The following is a 21,878-nucleotide window of genomic DNA, read 5'->3' on the forward strand; positions in this document are numbered from 1 at the left end:
CGATTAATTTGGTACACAGATCATTGATTAACAATTGGCCATTGATTGGGGGTTGCAGAAAATCGAAATGAAAACAAGGGAAAATCAGGGCAACTTTTGTTCAATAACTATTGATTAGGGTTACAAATAATTAGCTCATTATTTTGAAGGTCTTCTGCTTTGGAATTGATGGATATCTTTTTGTTATTTCGTTTATTTTCTATAAAATTTCCTGCATTAAATTCTGCAAACATTTTCACACAAAAAAATCAATAGACCGATGAATCTACACATAGGGGGCTAAAAATGAATGCGGAAAAAGCTTTAAATTGAAGGTGACTTTAAAATATTTGAAGGTGTCAGAGTTGGGAAATTCAACTGGCGACATTCCGTCGCTCATCATCTTTACCAGCGCCATCGTCACGATGATCATTATCATCATTTGCACAGGTTACATTTTACTTCTTAGGAGCTTATTCCTTCTGCCTGCTTTCTTTTTACATTTTTGTCAATTTACCGCGAACTCGAGTCATTTGCAAGCCGCCTCAGTGTGGTGTGTGCGTGGAAAATTCTTGAGGGTCGGAAAAGTGGGGGCGTAGTGGCAACGGTAGCCGCCTGTCACATTTGCCCCCACACGATTTCCTCCTCCTAACCTCAACACATTCTTATTTATTTCTATTTTTATGTGCATAGCAGGAATAAAAAGTACCTCAAAAAAACGAAAAGTAACAGAAATGCTAGCAACTGAAACCAAAAAAAAAAAAAGGGAAAATAAAATGGCAAAAGGCAAGCAGTTATTCTTGCTGCGCATTTTCACTCCTTCACCCCATTTTCCCGGCGACATTCATTCGCATTCCTTCCAATTGTGTTATAAATTCAAACATGTATACCGCACGTTTGCTTGTGGTTTGAAATTCTATTTTATTTGTATTGTGTAAAATGCTTTCACTTTTTTCCATCCTTGGGTTTCATTCTTGGCTCAATTAAAACATTTTTGCAATGACATTTGTGGGGCTTGACTGGGCTCGGCGGTGGACTGGAAAAGGCCGGACTTTTGTAACCAAAAGCTCACTATTTGGGTTTCTATTTTACCATTCTTTTTCCGGTTGATGCGGCTTAAGGAATATTTTTTTATTACTGAGCATTTTGCTTGTTGCAGTGGGAGCAATTTCGTTGATCTAGTTGTTCGGGGCTTCCAGGTGGAAAATGTACATATAAGAGCACGAGATGGGTAATAACGAATTCGGTTTCAGTGAAATGTATTTTGCTTAGCAAATATGGATGGTTGTTCTAAAGTTTTCGCTACCAAAAAAGCAAACTTTTCCAAAAATAAACTTCAATTAAACAGTTGAAATGCATCCTCAAGTGTAGCAAACTCATTTTGGCTCCAACTGGCCACAATTATCCTTGCTTACTGCAAGAAATCTCAATCAGAAAACGAGAATCCCAGAAATCCGGGGCCAATCTAGAGAAGCAGAGCCAAAATTCCATAGACAAACGGCATCAGAATTTAATTCAATTGCAAATCCCATATCATCCCCACAAAGTTGAGAGAAACATTCAATTATGAATTCTGAGAAAAGCTACAAAAAAAAGCAACACACACACAACAAAATCGAAAAAAGGAAGAGGATGAACTACAGAAAACTGTTTTATTTATCCAACATTTGACTTTGAAATGATGAAAATGCTAAAGCTAAAAGGAAAAGCAGGGGAAAATTTCATTTGGTCGGACATTGTAAGTCACATTTGATGTACAGTGATGCTGTTTGCAATTCCGACTGATTTCTCAGCGTTTTCATCATTGATGTAGTTTCATTTCCGACATTTTCGAGATTTTTCCTCCCACTGTCTGCTTGAAAATGAAATAAATTTTCAAATTAAATTTTTGCTCAGTACTAATATTTTCTCGTATCTTGTTTGTGTTTTCAGGTTCAAAAGGTGGAGCGAAAAGCGTAACTGGAAAGTTTCTTAAAAAATTTCGGTAAGTGGAAAACCATTTCGAGGAAAAGGGTGAGAGAAGTCTTATTTCGGGTGAAATATTTTATCCAGCAGAACCTTTTCCTTCACTGATACTAAACTTATTGGAATTTCGAAAATGATAGCGTTGGCATGAAAGTTTCTTTGTCCCCCTCCCCTGCCCCCGCCCATGTCATCACCCAGATTTTTTATTTTACTTTTATTGTGTTTTATGTCGCAACAAACATACAAAAAAGTCAACCCAAAAAAAAAATCGGCTTAACGCACTAAACAGAGAGGGAAATTTGAAGAGCAACAATCCGAAAGATGCGTATCTTGTTGTGGTCCCCCAAATAATCCCCCCTTCCCGTCATTGCGTCCAGTGTGTGCGTGTGTTTAACTGTCTCTTCATCAGCATCTTCAGCTCAATATTTCTGATATGCATCTCATCGTCTGCCAGTGTGTGTATGTATGTGTGTGTATGTGTGTGGCTTTTTATTGTGATTGGGGGTAAGAGGTTTTCTTTATTTCTCTTTTTTTTTTTTGTACCATGGCTTTTCCGAAAAGATACAAAACGTATCTGCAGCTGGCCGTCGTCCGTTGAGCGTTTTGTTTATGATTTGTCAAGATCTTAGGGCCGGAAAAATGTGTTTTATATTGCCACAGCATTGGTCGATAAGCAGCAACTTTAATACACAGGAAAATGTGGGGAATAGCAAGGAATTGAATTAATTTCCTCCACTTATATAAAAAGTGGGGCAAAGATTACATATTAATTGTTATACAACTGACTCTACTTTCAGTCCCAGCTTTGAAGTTGAAAAAAAAATTGTATTTTTCCTGTATTAATAGTCCTGGCAAGAAAAAGGGTGAGGTTTTCCTAGGCAAACTGTAAATGAACCCACTCCCTTGTACAGTGCTAATAAATTCACCTTTTACCGCAAAATATTGCCCAACATTTGCGAGAGACAAACAGCTCGCTGCCTCCCAATTCTCCGCCCTATATCTTGGCTTTATATATATATATATCTCGCTCTGCTGTGGGCGTAGTGCCAACATAAATCTCTTCAACAATCTGCCATACAGCACCCCCACCTACTTGAGTTTCCCCAGCATTTTCCTGCTCATCTTTCGACTCCTGTTTTCCCGCTTGGCTGTTGATTTTTGTCAACCTAATACAAAAGGCAAACAAAATTTGTGTTGGCATTTGGTTAGATTTGCCTGAGAGGGTGGAAAATGGGTGGGAGAATGGTGGGTGGCGGGCGGATTGGTGAAGTGTAAGCGGCCAGGAAGTGGAGTTGTGGGTCGGAGTTCATGGGCCAAGTGGGCACTGGGGACTCGACTTGATGAAGGAGCCCGGAAATCAAATATTCGATGAGTTGTATGAATTACAGGTGGGTCAAAGGGTGGGTCGCAGGGGGGTGTGGAAGAAATATCGAAGCGATTATCGGGTGTTGAACTGTTGGTAGGTCCCCATTTGAACCCAAGTTACCGAGTTACGCTTCAACTTAACTAAATTTCAGTGCAAATAAACGAGATTGGCGTGGTCTAGGACTACAAATTGCTTAAGAAAACATATCTTAAAATGCAGTTTATGCAAGAAGCCTGCTATTTATGTGATTGGGGTCACCAAGCTATGCTACTTATGTTTAGTACTATCATTCATTATGATACATTGAACTATATTGAAGAATATAAACACATTGAATATTTCTTTGTTACCATTTAAACCGAAATTCTGCCGAAATCTGCACTATACCAATATCTTTTGTTGTTATTAAATTGTTTGCAATATTTTTGCAATTTTTCGTTTCCAATTTTCACACTCATTTGGTGCAAATATTATCCAATATGGGCAGAGCCCCACATGAAGGGAAAGAAAAACAGCTGCGTGAATGCATTTCCCTTTCATTAAGCGTTTTGTTGTTCTTGTTGTTGTTGTTTCGGGTGAAGCTGGTCGAGATTGCTGTTGTTGTTGTTGTTGTTGCTGCTGTTCATGAATTTGTTGTTGCAGCTGCAATTGGCCACCAAGTTGTGGCCCACATTTTGGGTGTTTTTGTATCTGCTCTCGGTCCTGGTCGAAAAAGCTTCCACTTGAGTGATCTCCCCTTTCCATGCCAGCCACGCCTCCTTGTGCTGCCGCCCTCGAAAAGTTTCGTGTATGTATGTTAATTAAAGTCATTACGTGGAGGACGCCACCAAAAGGGAAACAAAAGGCAAAATGGCGAGCGGCTGCAAATAGTACACAGTGGAAAAATATTTTACGTTCTTAGCAATCTATATATTAACATTTTTTGTATGGCTTATTAAGAATTGCAAATGAGTATTGAACATTTGGCTAAGTATTTGTATTTAACGAATAGGGATTTCTAAGTTTTTAAATCAAACGTTATAAAGTACAAAATGTTTCTTGAAAATATTATTAAATATTTTAAAAATGTTGTATTCAAAAAAAAAATATATTATATACACAAAATAGTACAAAAGGGTTAAAACAACTATATTTTGTTTTTTTGAAAGTCTATGTTGCCTAATAAGGGTCTGCCTCATTAGCTGAATTAATTAATAAGTATATGATCAGTTTCCTCTGTGTATATGGTCATCACAGGGGTTGTTGGGGTGCCGGCACACACGCACACACACACACACACACACACTACGCAACAGCAACTACAAAGTGAAGCCAAACGCTGCGCCAAATTGGCCAATTTTCATATGCATGCCAAGCAGCAAAGGCAGGAGCAGAAAAGCAGGAGCAACCGAGCTCAAGGCAACAACACACACACAGGGCCAAAAAGAGGATGAAGGAGGTGGCACAGAGGGGAGGGGGCGGTGCGGGGAAAGTGGCAAGGAAAATCTCCTCTTTGGCATTGACATCAATGAATAATTTTAGTTCGTGGAGCGAAGGGGTAACCGAAGTGGGTGCGTGTGTGTGGCCCAACTGCAGACGCCACGTGTCAGGAGCATTGTTGAACTAACGAAACATGTGAGATGATTGCACGGGGAGAAATTAAACAAGAAAGAAAGCAAATTCGGCAATCCGAAGTTCATATACCCTTGCAGCTATCGCAAGAATTAAATATTTTTGAAAACATTAAAATTATGATTTACTTGCGTATATGTTTAAAAACATTGAAGCTATGACGATTTACAGCTTAATTATTTGATTGTTCTTTTATATATTTTTTTATTTGTATGGGAGCTATATGATATAGTCGTCCGATTTTGATGAAATTTAAATCATAATTCTGAAATATTTAACCATTGCTATATGTCGAAGAACTAAGCAAAAAATTAAAAAACAGCAAAGTTTTAATTTTTTTTCAATTATTTTTCCGATTGTTCCTATGGGAGCTATATGCTATAGTCGTCCGATCCGGCTCGTTCCGTCTTTTTGGGAAAGTTTCATGCAGATAGCTTTAAAACTGAGAGACTAGTTTGCATATAAACGGACGGACAGACGGACAGACGGACGGACAGACGGACATGGCTAGATCGACTCTACTAGTGATGCTGATCAAGAATATATATACTTTATAGGGTCGGAAACGTCTCCTTCACTGCGTTGCAAACTTCTGACTGAAATTATAATACCCTCTGCAAGGGTTTAAAAAGTGTTGTCCTCTTACATAGATGATGTGTTAACAAAACTAGAAGACATCCTATAGATAAATACAAAACATGCTAAATAGATTTATTTAACAAACTGAGAGTCATTACCTGGAGGGTTATAAAAAGGTTATAAAAATATTCGTTCTTGAAAAACTTTAAATAAATTCTAATAGGTGTTATGATTTAGTTATAATTTAAAATTAAAAAAAAGGAATACTGAAGGAAAATTTAAAATATAAAACTGAAATCCTTCTATTCGTTATTAATATTAAGCTCTCATGATTTTGCTAGGAGAGTTTGCTGTTTCCTTTTTCCTTTTTAGTTATTTTATATCCCTCACATAAAGTTTATTTTGTCTTTCAAATCTCGCAAAGACAATGCTATTTCTATTTCGATCAGTTTTCCGTTGTGCATTTGAAAGTGTAGCCCGGGAATCAATGACATTTCTGGCAGTGTAATGGTCCTTTCATCGGCCACTCCAACGACATTGGCATCGTTATCAACCATCCACCATTCAGCATGCACTAATCCACCAATCCACCTTCCATCACCACACACATCATCCGCGTCTGGTGCTCTAATGATGCACAACATGCACAAAATGTGTTAATGGCAAACCAACCGACTGCCGACGAATCATGAGTTCTTCTTTCCTAGCACTCGATCGCCGCCTAATGAGTCCCGCCCTAACCTGTTGCCCTTTTTTTTTCCCAGGGGCCTGGTTGGATTCTCCAAATGAGGGCGTGGCAGGCAAGAAGGGGGGAGGGAAAGGGGCTTGTGTGGGCGGATTGTAGAGCTTGCCTTGAGTTACTTTTGCTTTTCAAATCGATGCTGGCGGTGGCTGCCAGAGTGAAGCAAATTAAATTGCAGCATGAAATCGAATTGCCAGCAGGCAGCTGAGGCATTCAAATGCAGAGTTAGAAGCAGGGAGGAGGTGGTGAAGTTATCCATAAGATACATTCTGGGCCTGGTCTGCTGCAGCTGTGCTACGCCTGATGCTTTTTTGTCGAACGAACAGGAAGACCAGGAAGAAAAGTGGATGAACCCAAGATACGGTAGACTTAAAATTGCTTTTGCTGCCTGCCCCTCTTACCTGGCGAACAAGAAAAAAAAAAAGAAAAAAATAAACGAAAATAGAAAAATAGATGCTGCAAAAAGAGTTCTACAAAGTGTTCGATTAAAATAGATATTTTTATGGCTTTTGCATTCGAAAATTGCATTAGGCAAGTGGTTGGTTTCCCTTCTATGAAGTGGAAGGAAGAATTGTTTTCATTGCCCAGATCGCTCTATAAAGATATCGACACTTTAAATGGCTAAAACCAGTTTCTGTGCTTCCAGAAGTTTAATCAAATAAAATGTTCAAGTTTAAGTTGAAAATATGAATTAAATATGAATATGAAAAAATACAGAGATAATACTTTCAACGCCTGCATTTTATTGTTAAAAGCCTGAAACCCAACGGAGCTCTTTGCTACACTTTGAATCATACATTTTTAAGGATCCCTGCGAGTGCAGCGATTGTTTTATGAAAGCAAAGCGAAGTCTTAATTGAAAAATACATGTCCATATGTTATCCTTTTAATTTCTGTTCGTTTTTTTTTATTGTGACCGAAACAACTCAATCAGGCAAAATCAAAATGTTTCACAGATGCAGCAAATAAACGGGCATATTGTTGTCATTGTTGTAGCCGTTTTATCATGGTTTTTTGCGTCGCATTTGTTGTTACTGTTGTTGGCAACGCCTCGACAAGACCACAAACAACTCGTTAGAATTTGCATGCGCAATGCAATCGGCCAAAACAAAACGATGCCAAATAGGAAATAGCCAAAGCCAAAAAACAGCGAAAAAATCGTAGCAAACAAAGCTAAAGGTGGGAGCGTGAGGGAATTTCAAGTGGTGCGCTTCATGAAACTTGGTGTCTCTAAGCGACTCACTAAGAAAACTCAAACGATTAACCAATTAAATATGGAATCAGCTATGAGGGAGTAATTTAAGTTAATGATTAACTCGTGACACATTTAAAATCACGGGACGAACACATCTCTAAGCCAAACATGGCAAAGCTAACAAAAAAAGGTAAAAACAAAACAGGCACAAACAATTTCGAGCTTTGTTAAGTGGAAAAGAAATGGACATAAAAGCAAGATAGCGTTAGACTTTTCCGGATGGCGTGGGGGAAATAAAAATATCTACGGGGCAATGGAAATTGTGTGTTCTCCTACAACAGCAACAAGGCCGTTTGCCTATATACCAGCGGATGGCTATCAATTTGATATATCAATCAATGTGAGGGCAAAAAAAAAAAAGAAACACGTATAAAAATCCAGCCGAGAGGAAGGGAAATTCATTTGGATTTTGTGGCCCCAGCCCCGCCCACTTTGGGGGCCAAAAAAAGAGGCGGAGAGGCCTTTCAACAAAAGAGTTTGGTGTGAACACTAATAGCCTGAACCTTTTCACATCGAAAACAAGTCAGGAATAATTAGTTGTGTATATTTTTGGATTAAAAAAATCAATCGATTACTTTTGTATTCCGAAATATTTAATATTTATTTAACAAGTTATATTTATTAGCTAGTAATTTATAAATAAAATGCAATATCAATTGACACAATTATCCTTTCAAAATTATGCGAACAGTATTTCTATAACTACAGCATTTCAAAATATACCATTTTATATATGTATGTCTTAACTACAAGATTAATTTTGATGTCTTGTTTTTCTGGTTTTTATAGCTTGAACGCTTTTATTATTTGTTTATGCTGTAAATAAGAACTTTGACGTCTTAATAATACGCACAAAAACAAAGATATAACGAACGCATCCTAAGTCGATATTTGATATGGTTTTATTATTTTCTGGCCGTTAATAGCCGGGCTTTTTGCTGGCCTCCAAATGAAGTTGGCCTTGTCCTAGACTTACAATGTGCATGTGCGCTTATATGTAGCTACATATGATATATAAACGTTCCGGTTTTGTCCGTCTGTTTCTAGGATTATCTTGGACACACGCTGGGGCACTCATAAAGGGCGGCCTGCTCTCTGATTGATTTATGTTTCCCCCCCCCCCCCACCCACTCACCAAAAGGGCGGTGAGGGGGAGGCAAGGGTGGCTCTTGTCACTAGCTATTTTTCCCAACTTCTCCTTGGCCTTCTTCTTCCCGGCTGGCTCATTTCTCCTTTGGCTGTTAATAGCTTTAATGCTGTTTTATGGCATTTCGTGGAGAAAGGGCCACAATGTGCTGGGGTGTGGGCGTAGAAGGGGATAGCGAAGGGTGGGAGGGATTGTACACATTGGGATCTGGAACTGGAAACGCAACCGAAACTGAAACCTGGCATGCCAACGCCAAATGTTTTACATGCGTGCCTTTCCAACACTCTGAAAAAAAAAATATTTCTTAAAATAAAAAATATATATTTCATATATAGCTTACTTATCTAAACGTTAAACGAAAAACAACTCCAAAGTAGGAAGTACTAAGAATACAAAAAACACAGCGTTTATGATTGTTTAGTTTACATATTTAAACTTATTTTTTAAACAAATGTGTAGATTTTCCCTCATTACCTTCTTGCTTTGAAACACACTTCGCTTCATGCGAAAAACCAAAATTACGTACTTTAGGATAATTTAATTTCCATTTATAATATGTAGAGTTTTTAAATGCCTTGAAATTGACTTTTAAATACAATATCGTTTAAATATTTAAAGTTTTGTTATTTTTAAGCAAGTTGTGTGCATTCTAGTTAAGTTATTTCTTTGTTATAAATAAATTACGAATTTTAATTTAATTTGATTTATAAAATTCTGATACTATTCAGATAAATTGTGTACATTGCTGTTTGGTGATTTCCTTAATACCACCTGGCATTTTTTCGGAGTGCATCTTGTCCGCTACTTAGTGTGGCAACAATGTTTGCGCATAAATAAATTCGAATCGACTGCGGGTGCGGGTCTTGGAGCTATGTGGTGCTCATAATTCCAGCTTTTATTTGTGGGATTTTGGCATGGCATGTCAGTCATGCATCTGTGCAACTCGCCTCCCGTACTTTTCGCAGCATTTTTCTTCACCAATCGTGCTCCATCTTCGTCTCACCCTTGACCATTCCTCCACTTTGCACGCTGATTAATGGCTTTCCGTATTCCACAGATGATGCCCGACGACTCCTGTTGCTGCTGAAACCCCGAAGACTTTGCGACGACGAGAAAGCAGCTTCCGGAATAGAATCCTCGAGAGAAACTCCTCCGATCGACTAATATATATTGATTCCATAATGTATCCGGCCAGTGGCAGTGGAGGCAGTGCAGCGACCGCTGCCAAATTTCAGAATCGCTGTGGATCGCCGCAGTTTGCCAGCGAGTATCCGCACCCACATCCGCACCAGCATCCGCACCAGACGACGTCGGTGGCGGTGCACAGTGCTCCGTCGGGAATGGGAATGGGAATGAGCGGAGCTAGCGGTGGTGGTGGTGGTGTTCAGGGTGGAAGTTCCCTGACCAGTGGTGGCTCCATGTCCATGCGCCACGGTCAGCGGGTGGTGGCCTCCGCCTCGCACCAGCATCCCAGCCAGATGACCCTGAATCATGGCGGTCACGGCATCGGCATGGCTCACCATCACGGAGGCATGGGAATGGGTCTGGGATTGGGCCACAACCATGCCACACTGGGCCATCCGCATTCGCACTCGAACAGCAGCCACGTGGGCTCGCACCTGATCTTCCCCGACGACATGGATAGCATCGAGTTCTGCATGCCGGCGGCGCCCTCCTCCTCGTCCGCCTCCTCGCAGAATGGCCTGGGGATCGGGGACCAGCTGCTCATGGGCAGCAGCAGTCACGGCGAAGCGTTCACGGAGCGCCGGAGGAGGGGTCACAGTCGGCGCAGCAACCACAAGATGGACGTCGAGCAGCAGGTGAGTCTCAGGGTCAAAGGGTATTACACTGGTCAACCAAAACGTTGTGAATCCAAGTGTTTCATACTCAATTTAAATATTTTTTTTTCGCTTTTTTTAAGTTATTTGAAATATGGAAGAATTCGAATTTTTTGGAACACATTAGATTTTATTCGTATGAAACTTAAGTTTAATGTACATGTAATGTAATGTATACAATAAAAAACATGTATTTTATGTTATAATTTTGTATTTCATTTAAATATTTTAAAATCAGTACACACTGCTGTTTTTAGGTAATTTAAATATGGAAATATTACAACATTTTTAAAAATTTTATTTGAAAATTTTTGGAATAGCTTTTGATGTTTTAAAACGTAATTTAAAAACAAAAATTACCCATTTGATTTGACCTAATATTTTCTGCAATAATTCAAATATATAACCATGCATATTAATATGCGTTATATTAAACATTATAATATTATATTCAATTTAAATAGGAAATATACAATTTTTGACTAAATATTCATTCAATTACTTTTTTTTTTTAAATATATCATTTGACTATTTTTGGAATATCTCAATACCTAATGTCTAAAAAATTTAATTTAATTTTAAACCATATAAATATAAAATATAATGGATTTAAAAGTAAATAGGACCCATTTTAAATCTAATATTTTCTACAATAATTCAAATATATAATATTAAATAGTACAATTTAAAATGCATTAAACTTATTATTACGGTTTTATGTTTAATTTAAATTTGAAATAGACAATATTGTATTCAATAGCCAGTTTTTTTTTTACCATTCTATTTTTGTTGACAACCTAAAGACCATTTAAACGGTTTATTTATTTAGCCAACAGTGCAATCCCTAACTGGCGGCTTATCTTAGACTTAACTAAAAATTAGCACTAGGAAAATAATAAACTTTTAAAATTTTCATCCTCTTTTCCTCGAAACCAGGTGAAGTGGTCTCGCAAGAACATCGCCGCCACCATGGAACGTTTTGAGCCCACGCCCAACACACAGTCGTCGTCATCCACTTCATCGCTGGACTACGGATTCGCCGCCGGCGTGATGACGCCCAGCAGCAGCAGTGCCACGCCCTCGCACGGCGGTGGCGCCTCCAATCCATCGCTGCACGTGGCCTTCAATGGTGGTGGTGGTGGTGGCGGTGGCGTCGGTGCTGTCGGTGGCTCAGCCTCGGGATCGGGGGCGTGTGGAGCCAGTGGCTCCGGAGCCGCTGCACCGGCGGCGCCCTTCAATCACGTCTATTCGTATGCCTACTACGAACCGGGGGCAGCCAAGTGCCACACGAATGTGCCACCGGCCCAGGGATCGGCTGGCTCCTCCAGTTCGGGATCTGCATCAGGATCGGGATCGGGATCGGGACAAGGGCATGGACATGGCCAGGGACACCAGGGCCACTCGAAGAGTCCGCCGAGGAACTCGATACGCGCCCTGCTGGCCAAGAGTTTCCGCTCGAAGAGCAGCCACACCCATGGAGGCGGTCAGTCCACCTCCAGTTCGCCCAGTGCCGAGGAGCGGGACCGGCACACCTACACCACGCGCTACGGCACCACCGAGAATCTGTACGAGGAGGTTAGCGAGCAGAAGATCCGCAAGGTGCTCTCCGACAATCGGATTGCCAGCGGCTCCTCCAGTGCGGGCAATGTGAAGGAGGAGCAGCGTCGGGTGCAGCACAACCATTTCCGGGTGCTAGACGAGCTGAATCTCTCGCTGGAGGCCCTGATAATGCCGCCCACTCCGCCGGACGTGAGTCCCAGTCACGCTCTGGGCGGCGATGAGCCCAGCACTTCGGTATCGGTATCCGCTGGTGCGGTCGGCGGTTCGGCATCATCCAGTTCGGTGGCCGGACCCTCGAAGACCCTCGCCCAGCGACCCCGACGTGGTGGCCTTCTGGGCGGAGCCGCCGGGGCCGGAGCCACCTCCAACTCGAGCTCCGCCTCGCATGCCAGCCTGGAGAACCTGTCGAGCACATTGAACAGCATGGAGCTCAAGGATCACGGCCACAGCAGTTGCATCAATCCCGAATTCGATGAGGGCGATCTGGACTCTGGTTTCAGTGGCAGCGGCAGCAGCAGCGGAGCCAGTTACAATGAGAGTCTGCGCTACTACAAGTCGGCCACGCCCACTGGGCCGCTGCACCACCACCAGCATAGCCACAATCACAACCACCAGCAGCAGCAGCAGCAGATGCTGCATCACCACAGCCTGAACAACAACACCTTGCCGCACAACCTGCGCAGTTGCCGATCATCTACCGCCTCGGGCACTTCCACCTCGAAGAGCAGCATGGCCAGTTGTGGCGAGGATCAGGGCATCGGCATGACCTTGGCAGTGGGTGGCGTGGGCGTGGGTGGTGGCGGTATGACTTTGCACGAGGCAGCTGGCGCTGTTGGCGTTGGTGGCTCCATTTCGCCCTTTAACTATCCACGCCGCTGTTCAGCGGATCAGCAGCGTGCCTCGGGCAGATCCATGTCCTCCGGTGTGGGCCTTGGACCGGGAGTAGGCGTGGCAGCGGGCGGCATGGGCGGCGGCAGCATGAGCATGAGCAGCAGCAGCAATGTGGCCCTCTCAACCGGAGCGAAACCCAAGAAGAACTTCTGGACCATGAAACCGTGATGCTACAAAAAGGCGCTGCGTCACATTTGCAAGAAATGGACTATTGTTATGGTGAGTACATATTTAAGTTGTCTTGAATACATATATAGTTTATAGAGGGGGAAGCTCAAACTAAGTAACATAATATTTACTAAGCTAATAAAAAATGGTAGGAAATTCAAGTATTTTATTTGAATTTAAATAATTTTCATTTTGATTTTCATGGTTTAATTGGTTTTAACTGGTCAATTTTTGTTTAATATTTAATGTGGTTTGCCGTTTTATACTTTAATGGTCAAATACACATTGTATAATACATTTTAATTTGAAATAGGATTGGCTGTTTGCTGTTTATTAAAGCATAGTGGCTTAAATACATAAATTCTTTTGAAAGGGGGAAGCTTAAACTTAGTAATATTTACTATGTAAACTCGAGTAATTTATTCTGAAATTAAAGATTTTTCATTTTGATTTTCATGGTTTAATTTAATTTAAATGTTCAATTTTTATTTAATTTTTAACATTGAGGTATATACTTAAATCGAATGCTCGTACAAATAGTTCAGATATTTTAATATTAAATCATAAAATACATTGTATTTAAAATTATGATTTTATAAAATATTTTTAATTTGAAACATAATTTACTGTTTGCAGTTTATTATCAGTGCATATATAGTTTATTTAGGAGAAAGCTTAATCTAAATAATAATAAAGACATTTCCTCGAACAGTTTGTCAATCAAAAGTCATTTTCCTCAATCTGCCAAATTCCATTTCTCATTGGAAATCACATACCCACACACAGACAGCATCCACAGTGCTGTGATTGCGATTGTGGTTAACCCCTTTCAATAGTTGATTACTTTTTATGGGCGTTTTGTCATTTAAGATCATCTGCCATGATTATCTCCGTCGCCATCTCGATATTCCCACCCCCACCCCCACGCCCATCCCCAGCACTCAATCCCGATCCCAAACACAACTTCCACTTCCGTCTCTCTCCATCTCATATAGAGTGTAGTATATCCCGACTGCTTTTGGGCATCAATTTCAACTTTTCAACTTTAATCATAATAAATTTGCGGCCCCGTTTTCCAACCACGGCCATGGCCATATAGCTTATACTTTGCTCCATTTCACAATCAACGAGATACTTCCGCTGGAGAGGAAGCAGATCCGAGTGAGATATAGATATGTAGAGGGGGTTGGGGTTGGGGTGCGAGGACTATCCGCATTCCCAAGATAATAAATTTATTAACTGGACGGCCCGACATCATCATTACTCGGGAGAAGCGGGCAAATGATTTCATCCCTTCTCCTCCGCCGAAATGAATCAATTAAAACTGATTGAACTTCATAGATTTCCTCCCCTTATAAAGCACATATTTTTTTTTAATCTTCCTCTGGCCGAAAAATAAGAAAAATTCATTTATAACTGAAACTGGGCTAATCCGGATCGCTCGTCAAATTTTTTTTTTCATTTAAGTGTGGGAAGCGCTTCAGATACTCTACGGATTCTCCGGGGCCACATATGCCCCCATTTTTATACTGGTCACGGGGATTATCCCGAAGAGATGTGGAGGATGGGTAGGAAAATATTACTAAATGGAAGGAAAGGGAGCAAAGTGCCGAACATTAGGGCGCCTGTTGAAATGTTCGCAGACCAAAAGATGCAACCATCTCTCTAACACCCCCTTAAGTCCCCTCATTCCTCTTCTAACCCTCCCCCCTATTTTTTTTTCGGTGTGTGAATAATACCGTTATTCATTGCATTTTGTTATAAATCTGTCAATTTGCACAATTGTGCGTATAAAGCAACTCTTCACTCGAAATAAAAGTATAGTATAAAAATGGGAAAATAAAAAAAATGGGAAAAAAAAATATCAAGAGATTTTAGATAATATAGTTCAGATTGCATCTTTTTTATAGTATTATTTATAACGAAAATTATTTAATTATAACAAGAGTATAAAAATAGAAGAAATAAAAAAACTATTTTTTTAATATGGACATCAAAAGTTTCAGATAATACAGTTCAGATTACAGCGTTCTTATAGTTTTATTTATAACAAAAATTATTTAATTATAACAAGAGATACCGATTTTGGTCTTAAATGTTTTTTTATACATTTTTTTCAGAATAATTGGTTTTATATTACACAGAAAATAAACAAAAATATTGCTGTGGTTAATAATTTCTTAGTTGTTAAAATAGCAAAGATATAATTCGGGTCTCTGATTGCAATTATATAACTTAGATCTCTGAATTTGGGAAAATAAGGTTTCCTAGTATTTTTTCTGAGTGCAAGGATGCTTTATGCTGTATGCAATTCGACAGGGTTCGCAAGGGGATGCAATGAAAGTGCGTCGAGGGGGAGGGTGGTGGCGGTGGAAAAATGGGAAATGGGAAGTGGAAACGGGAAAGTGGGAGGGCAACACACTTCAGCCCTCGAGGGCAGGGTCGCACATGTGTGGCAGCCGCGGGCTGCACGCTCTTCCTGCGCTTCTCGCATTTCAGCGGCGACCATAAAAAATCTGTTGCGAAAAACTTGGAAATGGCTCCGAAGGCAAAACAATTTTTACCCTGTAGTCCTTGGGATATGATGGTTTAATTTTATTTAAAAATGTGTAATCTAATTAAGTTTAAACTTTATTCGGTCTGTATTGGGAGCCCACAGAAATCACTAAAGTTATGAAACTAGGTATAAAAGTCTAGTTATATGAAGTTCCTTGAATTTATTTCAAAAGACAACCTTAATTTGATGATTTGATTACCCTAATGCCAAAGATTGTGTGAGATCCTTTATTGAAGTATATTTCTTAAGTTGTTTTCACCCAAGTCATAACTTTATTTTTTAATATCTTGTATGGCTTCCAAACAAAAACAGGGTATCCAGAGCAACGACTCCTTAAATTATGCAACCGTTTCCTTTGCCGTTCAATGTTGTTGTTCTACTGCGTTGCTGTTGCCCGCGTGTTGATTTATATTCGAAACTGCGCCGAGGCGCAACTAATTTGCCTCGGGTGTTAAGTAGCATGTGAAATAAACGCAACGGGAGAAAGCCAAACACTGGAGGATGTGGAGGGAAAACTGCGCTGGAAAAGCGTTGGGAGGGGGAAATCACTGAAAAGGGATTCAATGCCGTTTGAATGAATGGATGCATGATATGCGAGCGAGTGTGTATGAATGGTCCATTGCCGCTTCATGAATAAGTGACCGAGTGCGAGTGTGTGGATCGGGCAGGAGGTCCCATCTATATATGCTATATATGTGCATATAGTTCTTCTCATTCAATCGCTCCACTCCACTCGACTCCCCACCGCACAGTACATTTCTGCGGAGAGCTTCCGGAGTCATTTGTGAAATCGGCCAAGAATGCGAGCGAGCATTCATTCGGCAACGAATACATTCTGTGCTGGTCCATTCATTCCAAGCCTAGCATTCACCTTGAATTGAGGTTTTTAAAACAGTGTTTTTGGTAATTTATTAAGCCAGTATTCCTTTAAATGGAGTAACATATTAAAGCCATACAATTGGCTTTATTAACCTAACCTAACCCACTCGAAGTAGATATTTTGATACATTTATAATAAAACAACACAATGTTCGAAATATATTTAAATTCCGTATTCTACTTTAAAGGGTTTCCTTTCAAAATGCTTGTGTCTCCATTCAATATAGATGAGTAATAGTAGTTGTAGAATTGACCCTCATGCCACTTTCCCTATCCTATTCATTTATTTAAGACGACTTTGTCGTCGAAGGCATTCATTTTTTGTGGCCATTGAGATGTGAGCATTTTCAGGGTACTCCAGACACAAGTTTGGCTACAAGCCCAGACATCTCATCATCATCATCTATATTAGAATCTCACCCTTGAACCCTGGCTCCTCCCCAATCTCAATCCCAAACCCAATCCCAATCCCAGTCCCAATCCGAAACCCCTTCTCTCACATGTGACCCAAAACTGGTCCTTGGGCAAGTCTATCTGCAAACGATTTGTGCACACTCGTTTTGACAGTCAGTCAGTCAGTTAGTCAGTCAGTCAGTCAGTCAGTCGGTTTCCATTTCCCTCTGTATTTTCTTTTCTACTTTTGGGGGAATAATTGTAACCCTTTCCCGCCCTACAGCGCCATTTCCCATTTCCCTTTGCACCGAGAATCGTTTAAATGTAGCCAACAATAATAAAACATTTTAAACTTGCGCGCCGGCTAATAAAGCAAAGGGAAAAGAGCGAAAAAAAGCGGAAAAGGAACTTGAAATGAAATCAGAGCCACAACGAAATGGGGAAAATGGGTAATGGTGGGTGGGAAGGGGAGGGGAGGGGAAAACGTCTGCTTTTCTGCTCTGGGCAAATATGAAAATGGATCTCGGGAAGGCCAACGACGACGAAGATTGGGGGATTCCGTAGAACCGGACAATGGAGATAAGGAAGGAGCCAAAGGGTTTTGGGGCAGCTCGAGCAGCACATGTGCTAGGAAATCGGGCATAAACATTCACTTAGACATAATAAAAGCCAAGCCGCACACAAAAAATACTCAAATGAACAACGTTTCTATTTAAACAGCAGCGACCAAAGGGGATCGGCAAAGTCGGCAAGTCGGCAAGTCGGGAAGTCGGCAAGTCGGGAATCCTGGGGTCAGGGTTCAGCACTTTGCTCGGGGGCAAACTGGAAATTTGTCAGAAGTTTGGCTGAATGAAAACGTTCCTAGTTGACTTTTCCCGGCGAGATTGCGCCCGACTGATTAAAAATTGAATGATGAAGGCCCCGCAACGATGACGCTCACATCGAAATTGTTAAACTTGCCACGGGTTAAGGGGGTGAGGGTGAGCAGGGAAAATTTAGGGGCAACCAAAAAAAGCCAGCAGGCCTTATTCTTATACAACACTCACTGCACGGAAAGAAAAGAAAAGAAAGCTCAACTTCCAAAGGGAAAATAAATAAAACACTCTTAAGCATGCTGTAGTCAAACAAATTAATTTAATTACTTTAATTAATTATATTGAGTAAAAAATAAAAATGTACAAAACGCCAATTATTTGGTAAATTTGAGTGACATTTTCATTGGGCAAAAATAGTTCAAAAGTAATCAGAACTCTATTTGTAGGCTAATAATGATAAACAATTTTAATATTGGAATGAAAACAAGTGCAAATGAAATCGATAAAGCAAAATGTTCATCTTAGTTTCTATTTTTTGATTTTAATGTAAATTGCATTATTCCCAAAAAATTCATTTTGTGAATTGCGCCTTGCTTTTAGTCTCCTTCTGCCATTAACAGCTTACCATATTTTTGCGTCTCATTTAACTGATGCGTATTTGTTGGACAGCCATTCCCCTAAATCCGATTGCGCTGCATTTCTGCGAGTGTAGCTGAGCGGAAGAAAAGCGAAAGAAAACCTTAACCCGCTGGCGCCAAAGTCGCGTGGGTAACACAATAAATTTGCAAGGACAAGGACCCGCTTGGTCTGGTTCTGGTTCTGCCTCTTGGGCCCTTGGTCCTTGGTCCTTGGTCCTTGGTCTTGGTATGCTCCTTTCAATTGGCAAGGCGCCAAGCCAGCGGATTGTCCAGGGGAACGGAAAGGCTGAGGACACAGAGGCGGACGGACAAGCGGACGGACAAGCGGGCAGACGAGCAGACGGACGGACAGGAGGCCATACGGACGGACAATGGCGTAACGGCGGAGCGGAGCCAAAGGACAATGGCAGGCGTAGAGCAATAACACACACTGAATTTTGGGGGTGGCTCAACGGTAGCTCTAGCTGGTGGTGACATTGTCCGCCCTGCGCTCCCTTTAATGCGTTCTCGTATACAAGTGCACCGGAAAAAAAATTACCCATTCTAGACTTTTAATAACAACAATATTTATTAGTTTTGTATATATATTTTTAGCTTTTTATTTTGTATATCAGTAGGTCAAGATAATACTATAATATAAGTTTTATGTGTTATATAACAGAATGCATTTAACTCCTTACAGAAATCATAAAAATCATAAACAATTGAAACGACTTAAACTCATCTTGCAAATTCGAAAGCCCTATTACTAAAGTTTCAGAATATAAATCTATTGTAATTGTTTAAGTCAATATAATTTTTTTTTGGTCACATTTCCATTGATAAGGTTTTTGCTCAGTGCACACACCGAGTACACAGAGTCTGGGGGGTACTCCTTGGTTTTTGGGGGTTGTCTAACCAAAATCACCCACCACTCGCTGTCTAAGACGAAAACTGTAGTAAATAATTCTTTAAAGATTTAGAGACACTCCACCCGCACAATTGCAAATTTTTATGAGATATTCAAGGCGGTATTACGAAGAAAGGAGGAAACGGAGGGCAGGGGCGCGGCAAAAAGGGGGTGCGGCGCGTGCTTGTCGCGGCTTTTTAGCTATTTTCGTCAGTCGTACGTAATATACGTACCGCTCTACAGAGAAAAAGAGAGCGAAAGTACGAGAGTTCGTCGCCGACATAAGCCGGCCACATATCAAGATTAATTTTTTCCAAGATAATAAATTCAATGCAGATTAAATGGCAGAGACCATTAAATTATCGACTTGAAGTTCGCTGCGCCCACAGCTGGTGTTGTTGTGCGTGGTTTAATATCGAGGGGTTGGACTTTTGGACCTAACTGGGGGATTCAAACTGGAACTGGGACTGAGTGTACTGAGTGTACGAATACGAATACGAATACGAATACAGAGTGAACCTTTGGGCATTGTTCGACGGCCCTAAGCTGATGACTGCATTAACATTAACAATGGGCAAACGTGCGTGAAGAGCAATTGATAATGCCAGATGAGATGAACTGAACTGAGCTGAGATGGGGCATTTGTTGCGTAATCAATTCTATGGCCAAATGCGAACCAGTTGTCAAAAGGTTTATTCAGTCATTCAGCCTTTGAAGGGCTTACTTACTAAACTAGGTGAAATAAGTCGCACTGCTCGTAATTGATGTGGCTTATGAAACTATCATTTAATGTGGTTTTGCCTGCACATAATTGCAATTGCTCAATTTGAGTTTAAGAGTGGTTGAATTGGATGTGTTTAACCAAATGTCATACTCTGCTATACAATTGTTGATTAAAATATTTAAGGAGGGGCCACAATTTCATATTTCAAATGAGATAAAACTTTATGTTGTAATAAATATTAAATTGAATTTAAAATGTACAAATTGAAATTGTATTGTAATTGTTATATTTTATGTAGACAATGTGATAAAAAGAAAAAAAAAAACACCGTGATGATTTTTTTTAAATTTTAAAAGAAGATTTATTCAAAAAAAGCCATGTAAATGACTTTAAATCCGACTGAAAGGCTTCAGTTTTCCTTTAGTTTTTGTTCTTGTCAATATGAAGGTAATCCCCATGGACTTTAATAGGATAATCTTTATGGTCTTCAGATATTCCCTCTTTTTCTTTTTCATCTTTTATGGCCATCGTCGTCGTGCCATGAAAGTTATAATAGAGATGTACAACTCTCTGGGACGCAAACAAAAAAAAAAAAGGAGTGGAAAACTTGTAAGTGAAAACGGAAAACAAAACGCAACGCAGACACATCAATTACGACAAAAGGTGGAGAAGGGGAAAATCGAAAGGCAGAGGCGCAGCTTCAATTGAACGCGACTACTCTTTTTTTTTTTTTTGTGTTTTTCTTTTTGCTATGAAGAAGCATTTCGACTGACTGTTAAATGCAAGCGACAGATCCTCTAACCAAACCTCCAACCACTGGCTTTATCTCAGCCCATCAATCAGGACCAGAACGCTAAAAACAAAACAACAACAAAAACAACAACAAAGCAGTGCAAAAAAAAAAAAAAAAAAAAAAAAAACACTGAAATAGAATCTCAAAGTCAATTTTTTGGCAAACAAACAAACCGATTGACGTAGGCCCCCAAAAACCCTAAAAACCCTAGAACCCAAAGCCTCCATTCCCTTTCCTTTGCTTAATCAATGTGTGTGGTGCAAACAGGAGAAAGATGTGGGAAGCGGGGGTTGGTGGTTTTTTGGGCGGTAAAATGTCAAATGCGTTGATTGGAAAGCCGCCAGCCAGTGCGACTAAAAACGCTGGCAAATCGCGTTCGCTAAACGTGAATGAGATTTGTTGCAAATCACTGAAAAGTTGAGGTGAGAGTGAGGGTGATGGTGTGGGTAAGGGTGAGGGTGGGGGTGGGGGTGAGAGGCAAGGAGGAGGTGAAGAGAAGGTGGTGCTTGGTTGTCCCTCTGCCAGACCGCACAATCAGTTTCCGTTTCCGGTTGCTGGCCGCACAATTAAGCGCGGCGGCGGTCATTTCGCCAATGTTGTTGTTGTTCCACGGCGCTGGCTAATAAACAAGCCTTGCCAAACGAAGTGGCGTGGGCAGGTGGCCGAAAAGGTGCCAAAGCGTTGACTACACTCACAAAAATATGTCCCAAGAGTTGGCAATTAAAATATAGCTTCAAATTTATATATTAAATGAGACAAATCTTGGAATTTAAGGGCTCTTTGGAAAATGCATTGAAGACATAACGAAATGAATTATTAAACTTTAAATCCGATTCATATTATGTTTTTTAAATGTCTTCTTCTAACTGTTTCCAAATTCAAAGAAAGAATAGAATTCTTAGAGTTTCGAAAAATAGTCAAAAGTTAAGCAAACTAGAGGTCCTTTAACACCTGTGATTTGGTACTTACAATTGAATTTGTTGATCTTATTAATAGATGCTTAAGAGAATTTTTTACTTAAACTTGCAACACATATTTCATTTAGGACCTCCAAAATTTGACGTAGAACAGAATATCCAACACTTTTGG

General features: G+C 40.3%; 1 protein-coding gene across 1 annotated transcript in view; it reads left to right on the forward strand.

Moving 5' to 3' along the window:
* The window catches only part of LOC108134844 (hornerin), a 96,277-nt gene that overhangs the window by 68,467 nt on the left and 5,932 nt on the right, over positions 1-21,878 (forward strand). The window contains exons 4-6 of the mRNA XM_017255305.2: positions 1,912-1,963; positions 9,702-10,464; positions 11,419-13,152. Coding sequence (XP_017110794.1) covers positions 9,826-10,464; positions 11,419-13,101 — 2,322 coding nt within the window. The 5' untranslated portion in view covers positions 1,912-1,963; positions 9,702-9,825 and the 3' untranslated portion in view covers positions 13,102-13,152. The remainder of the gene's footprint in view (positions 1-1,911; positions 1,964-9,701; positions 10,465-11,418; positions 13,153-21,878) is intronic.

The sequence above is a fragment of the Drosophila elegans genome, unplaced genomic scaffold (assembly GCF_018152505.1).
Source record: "Drosophila elegans isolate 14027-0461.03 unplaced genomic scaffold, ASM1815250v1 contig_149, whole genome shotgun sequence".
Taxonomy (NCBI): domain Eukaryota; kingdom Metazoa; phylum Arthropoda; class Insecta; order Diptera; family Drosophilidae; genus Drosophila; species Drosophila elegans.